This window comes from Cryptotermes secundus, unplaced genomic scaffold (assembly GCF_002891405.2).
Source record: "Cryptotermes secundus unplaced genomic scaffold, Csec_1.0 scaffold100, whole genome shotgun sequence".
NCBI classification, from domain to species: domain Eukaryota; kingdom Metazoa; phylum Arthropoda; class Insecta; order Blattodea; family Kalotermitidae; genus Cryptotermes; species Cryptotermes secundus.
The window spans coordinates 36,178-43,213 of NW_019730585.1; the positions used below are offsets into that span (position 1 = coordinate 36,178).

The 7,036-nt window shown below is 41.9% G+C and overlaps 1 protein-coding gene across 1 annotated transcript; it reads right to left on the bottom strand.

Moving 5' to 3' along the window:
- Positions 1 to 404: 404 nt before the first annotated feature.
- On the bottom strand, positions 405 to 839 carry LOC111866355 (protein GVQW3-like). Its single transcript, XM_023855220.1, has one exon. The coding sequence runs from the start codon at positions 837 to 839 to the stop codon at positions 405 to 407; it is 435 nt and encodes a 144-aa protein (XP_023710988.1).
- Between the last annotated feature and the right edge of the window lie 6,197 nt (positions 840 to 7,036).

The window sequence follows — 7,036 nt, forward strand, 5'->3', positions numbered from 1 at the left end:
TATGTATCTTGTTTACGAGACACAACAGGATGCATAGAATAAGATCAATTTGTTCGAATGTTTCGAGAAGTGTAACTAGCACCAGAGCGAAAGATGTTTGAAATACGTGTTATATACTTCAGTGATATATAGGATTTGTCCGGAAAGCAATGCAATTAAGTCCGTACAAAAATTATTCAGGATATCGTTACAAACGTTTAAAATTCTTCAAAGTACTCCCCTTGGGCATCCACACACTTTTGCTGGCGACTTTTCCATGCACGGTACGGAGCCTGGAAGGCGTCGACGGGGACCTCGTTTAGAGCCTTTGTCACTGCGGTTTGGATCGCTTCATTGATTCCAAAATGGGTTCCTTTCAGGGTGGTCTTGATCCTCGAGAAGAAATAGAAGTTACCGGAGCGAGGTCAGGACTCTAGGAAGGCTGGGGCAACGTTTCCAAGCTGTGCTTGGCCAGAAACTCCCGGACGCGCAGAGCGGTTTGGCTGGGAGCGTTGTCGTGCTGCAGCTGCCAGCTCGATAACGATGTCGTGCACAGTGGTTTTCGGAATACTGAGAGTCTCTGCTATCATCGGAACACTCATTCGACGATTGGTATTTAAAAGATCACGAACACGAGACACATTTTTGGCACTTTTGCTGGTTGACGGCCGTCCAGAGCGGGGGTCATCCTTCACCTCTTCCCGGCCATTTGTAAACAACTTCAACCACCTGGAGACTTGAGAATAGGAGAGAGCAGAGTCCCTGTAGGCTTCCTGAATCATTTGGTGGGTGTCGGCGAGGCTTTTGTTCAGTTTAGCACAGAACTTGATCGCGTAACGTTGTTCGATAGGTTTCTCCATTGCGCGTCGTGACACAAGCACTAACAGGAGGTTCACGGAAACAGCGATCCTGACGCTCCCAGAGCTCAGAGCAGACTGAGCTTGGAAGCGTTGTGAAGGTAAGATCCCCCCCCTTCCCAAACGGTCCGAATGCGCTGCGACCAGGAGCGGCGGGAAAATACAAATTGCATTACTTTCCGGACTAACCCTGTATATAACTCATGTTTCATGTCACCAACAAATCTGTTATGCAATGAGCCGTTTGTGGGGATACAGCTACGTATATATTATTTTAGATTTTAGTTCCCTGTGAAGTAGGGATCATAACGAACCGACATGGACAAAAATTCAAGTTTCTTCGCAACTTTCAATACACCAAATTGAATCGAAATTCGGTTTGTTGTTCGAAATAGAAAACAACCGGATGAACGAGTTGGCTTTCACACGGACAGCTCCCCATTACGATTTAACCTACTTTCCCATTTTGAAAAAAGGAAAGTAGTCTTTATTAGATCACCTTGTTATCTGTATGACTTTTCTTGTATACCCCTGCCGATGCTACGCAACGGCCCGTAAACATATTGCGGTGGCAATGAATATACACGAAAAAATAGAAGAGTTGTTGAGTGGTCGCTTTGTATGCGGTCCGTATCTTATCAAATGAAAGTAGGCGAATAATACTTCGCAGAACTTCTTGTTATGTAATTTACATAACAGTTGTACAGTAAAGGGTGATTATCTCCTTCCATTAACGGAATTATATATTAACCGAGGTTCGTTGTATTTTCTTTGAGATACCCGAGTTTTATGAATAGTATCTAGGATGACGTTCACATTTTATGCTGTTAAACTTTCTACTGTCTCTAAGAAATCTTTGGAACTCACAAGTGAATAATTGTGGAAGAAATTAATCTGTATGGGATATCTTAATGATATTAACTTTCATTACCGAACGCAGTCCCTGCGCAGTTTTTAGGCAGTCTTGGGCGTAATATAGTTCAAATTCTACCCGGGGAGCTGAATTTAAATGTGCACTGTTCATCGCTTCTTTTCTACTCTTTACCGAAACCCCGTCCCAAAATCCCCGCTTTCAGGCATGGGCTGGCCTTACGCTGTTAGGATATTGAATGCTGAAGACTAATACGAAATGACGATTTATCGAATTCGAGAATACCGATAGGCAGCTCTGTGTAATGTGTATTGTGACGAATATGACTATTGCTAGGCAACGGTTCTGTAAACAGCCTAAAAGTAGGAGTAGCAATGAACAGAAGAGGATATAAATTTGCTAGGCAATGGTTCAGTAAACACACATTCACTTGGCAACGGATATGAGGCCACAAACACGATTTCGGTTCGTCCCAAATTATGAAAGAAAATACATTCGTGAATTCAATTAAGTCTTTCGTAAGCGAATTGAGAAGGCAGATCAGTAGTTGATTATTCAGCTGTGGAGTAATAACCAGCTAAGGTTCATTACCAAGCAACGATTAGCAAGCAGATATGGGAGACTATGTGTGCTGTAGTTACAGTTAACTTTAGAGTGTTATAATTATTTTTAGTTACGACTTGTGAGTGTTCAGTAAATCTGTTCACCAATCAAAGTCCCTTCTGTAATCACTAATACACGTGACAGGACTGTCAGTGCATGAAGGTAATATAAGCTATATATTAATGGTATATTTCCATTTCTTTCTCGGTCTTCCAGGTGGTCATTTGTCATCCTCCTCTCGTCATTCTGTAAGAGTATAAAAATTGCTGATAAATAATACAGCTTAGACATCCCAGCCATCTGACAAATTCAGAGTAAATTGAATGTGTAATACATGTTCAGCAGGTTTGTGCTTGGCTACAGACGCACTAATCTCTCTTTCAAATAGCCTACCATTAGCACTTCATTAAATCTTATCGGGGTATCTGCATGAGATTCCATGAATGATGTAACAGATGATCAGTGAATGCAAGCTGCGATTGGCATCCTGTATATTGTAACGAGGTGGAAGGAAAAGCAAAGGCTCGAAGAAACACGAATGTTCGTGCAAACTTGTAGTAAACACACCGCTTTTCCCGTAAGATGTTTTTTATCGCACAGAAAGCGAGAGTACCCAGAAGCTCTCAGCAGTGATTATGTGGTTTCAGATATGAAGCTTCTGATCTCCTGTAATGATAACTCTACCAGAACTTGGGTTAAACATGTTACGATTTCCTGACAGTGGATGTCATCAGCCTTGCAGTGCTCTCGATGCAGAAATCCCTCTGTGTGACTGACGTTAATTTAACAAAGCACTAACCTAGACGTGAAGCGGGGACCTGAACACGGACGGAGGCATGTGTATTCACGTAACCTTGCTGAAGGTCGGCTCTTGCTTTGCAGCAAGTTGTGTTTCGCTTGGCTGAAAGACATAATCTGCGTGTAAGTGGCTTTTAGGCAAGGTGACAAACCATGTCAACATTAGAGCTGCATTACTTGAGGTAAAAAAGCACTACCTCTGTTAACTGAAACTTCATGCCATGACGATCAGGTAATGGTTTATTTTGCGTGTCGCCCCCTTCCCCCAAACCCCCATGACATGAACTGAAATTCTGGTACAACAACGTAAATTAATGTGAAGTTTGTTGTTCTCTTCGTTTCTTCCCTTCCGTTCCTTTTTACAAGTATGATTTATTTCCTTTGTTTCCTTCTCTCTGCATAGCTTTGATTTTATCTGTATTTCTCTTTTCTTATTTTTTTGTTCTTACCCTCGCTTTTCTTTGTCTCCGTCTGCTTTTGTTTTCCATTTTCTCTTTCTTTTTAATTCTCTATTACTCTTTTATCTCGCTCCCTTTGCTTTCACTTCTCCCAATTTTATATTTGTTTCTCATCTTCATTCAGTCTGCTTTTATTTATTTTCCTTCCTTTCGTTTTTCTCTTCCTTTATTTTGTCTTGATTCGCTTGTTCCCTTATTTCTCTTCTATGGCAGTCTTAATATATTGTCACGATTATAGTGTGGCTATAGACGGGGTTTGGATTGGTAATCTGATTTGTTGAACACCTATAGAACGTAACTACAAATAACTACGACAGTCTCACTGAGTAACACCCTCCAAAGATCACTCTAACTACAGACCAGGCTTCCCTAGCCGTTCCTCGGTAGCGGCTTCCAACGGCGGACGTTCCCCTTCCTCTGGGTTCCCGAACTGTCACCGGCTTCAGCTACAACACCTGTCGCCTAACAGCTTACAAGGACTGAACCGCATTAGCCCTCTAACTGGCTTGTTGGATATCCATCCAGAAGTGGAGAGTACCTTGAAGAACCTGAAACTACTCGTTATTGGCTCTGTATTTCAGCCCTCATTTTCAATAGATTGGAGTCCGTTCTTTCATGCACGACATTAATTTATTTTCACCAGTCCTTCATGTCTTAATTATACAAAAATTTGTTTGAATGTCTATTAGTTGTATTTGTGTGATTCTGTAAGGTACAGGGTACCACCACATATGTTTGGCGTCTGTTCACTCTCTTGTATGCCCTTGTGTGTCTAATGTAAAAGTCTGCACCTGTTCTGTATATCTCGTTCTTGTTATCCCTCTCATATAATCTTATCGTTAAATGTAGGATTTTTCTGTGTGGCTCGTGTGTTTGGTTACTGAATGCGGGGGAGATGCAATGATCTTGCAGTCTTATTATCCGCTTACGTTAACTCGAACGCACAAACGGCGATACACGACAGGATTACAGATTAATTGAGACGATTGAGGAGTCGTTGCAGCATGTTTCAGCATCTAAAGATGTAACTGATTTGCAGAAAAACAGTACAAACCTATGCTCATAACTCACTGCTCCCTGAGTGTGGAGGGAATTCATCTTGTTAAGGAGGATTTACTTAGTTACACCGAAGTGATTAGAAACTAAGAATGAGTGTAACTGTATACGAGGTATTTCAATGAAGAATTTTGCAACAGAGGACCGCCTCTGTGGTCTAGTGGTCAGAGTTCCTGGCTACAGTCCCAGCGGTACCAGATTTTCTGAGAAGAAGTGGCTCTGGAACGGGGTCCACTCAGCCTCGTGAAGATAACTAAGGAGCTACTTGAATGGAAAAGTAGCGGCTTCCGTCTAGAAAACAGAAATTAACAGCCATAGGGATTTGTTCCGCTGACCACGCGACACCCTCTATCCTCTAAAGTTGGTACGAACTTCGCCGACAAGCGGCGATCGCTCGGTCGGTACAGTTCGCTTGCGGACTAAAGCCACGGAGTTTGTTTTTGTTTGTTTATTGCAGCAGAGTCTGAGATACGCTGATCCAAACAACCAGCCAACCAGTATTTTCCTTCTATCAGTGAAATGAGGACGGCTAATAAAGAGTTGGAAAGGATGTGGACAGACTTGGCCTATAATTATTTTGAGGTATCATCCCAGAAATTGCTTGGCAGGACCAACAGGATCCACTGTCTGGACAGATGGTGTCTAGGCCAAGAATTGAACCTTGATCCCCCTTCGAATTCCAAGGACTACACCGCGACTTTCTGTCGTGGCCTATTCCATGGTTGGCTATTGTCCCGTACTTTTCGTGCAAATACTTAGAATATAAACGGATTTCTTTAAGCAAGAGAATCTGTAAAGTCGTCTGAGATTTTAACTTTTCTGTCCAAAAGAGGTTCAGGGCGTTATTACCTGTAACCAAATCTGCACGGGTTCCTCATCTCTTGCAGTGGCTTCTGTTCGGGCGATGTCCAAATGATGACTAGATGCGTGCTTTGTAGTCTACACAGTATTTTCTATTACAGTTCATACCACCGAGACGAGAAACAAGGCCCCGTGGCATCTGCAATTGATTAGTAATCGGTATTTATTACAATGGGGAATCGTTAAAGCTAATAAAAACATGTTCATGTCTCGTACTAATGGCTTTGTTTCTGTTTATGTATTATGTATATATTTGTTTATTTGTTCTCCTTTATGCAGTGAACACGTTCTGAGTTGAAATGTTGCCAGCTCTTCATAGTCGGAAAGTAATTAAATTTAGTTACGTTGGTATAAATGAATACGAAGGCAAATGGATACTGGCGCCAGGGTGGAGCAAGCGGTTGGATGAATTATTACCGCTTGAATTGGACCTTGATTGGGACTGGAATGAATACTTACTTTGAGGGCATAAAATATATTGATCCAGGGATAACCTAATGAAATAAAATATGGATACATAATTATAACAAATGAGAGATTGATTGAAGATAATGAAGGTTCAAATACCATCATAGCAGATGGTCTGGCATGCATATCTTAAAAAAAAATACACTTCCATTGGTGAGTAGGGTTACGTACTACACGGACTGACATGTTGTAGATGTAGAATAATGATATCCAAATTCTTCTATATATGAAGCTCTATAAAGATAGACCAAAAACAACTGGAGAATGTGAAATGTTTTAAATATTTGGGAAGCTTGTTAACAGATGATGGAAGGTGTACTTGTGAAATTAAATCCAGGATTGCCATGGCAAAAGCTGCATTTANGAAATAAGAAAACGGAAGGCTAATTGGATTGGTCATGTTTTACGCAGAAACTGCCTTCTAAAAGAAGCTATCGAAGGAAAGATAGATGGGCGGATAGAAGTGACAAGAAGACGAGGAAGAAGACGTAAGAAGATGCTGGATGACCTTGGGGACAGAAGAGGATACTGTCATTTGAAGGAGAAAGCTCTAGATCGCATTAAGTGGAGGAATTGTTTTGAAAGAGACTGTGGACCTGTCGTCTTGACAGATTGCTGCTGCTGCTGCTGATGATGATGAAGCTCTCCGTGAGCGAGGAATACTGCCGAAAATCAAGTATGTAATTTATGGCACTCGATAATTAAGTCTCTTTTGTCACCCATCCAACCGCCTCTGTGGTCTAGTGGTCAGCGTTCCTGGCTACAGATCCAGAGGTCCGGGTTCGATTCCCGGCGCTACCAGATTTTTTCTGAGAAGTAGTGAGTCTGGAACGGGGTCCACTCAGCCTCGTGATTATAATTGAGGAGAAATGAAATAGCAGCTCCGGTCTAGAAAACCGAAATTAACGGCCGTGGGGATTCGTTGCGCTGACCACGCGACACCCTCTCTCCTCAAAAGTTAGCACTAAACTTCGCCGACAAGCGGCGGTCGCTCGGTCGGTATAGTTCGCTTGCGGACTAAAATCACGATTTTTTTTTGTCACCCTTCTTATAAATTAATAAAATAAGAGAATTGTTACGCTGCC

Excerpts from the sequence above, each read along its gene's own strand:
- LOC111866355 (XM_023855220.1), bottom strand. The coding sequence starts at position 839 with ATGGAGAAACCTATCGAACAACGTTACGCGATCAAGTTCTGTGCTAAA.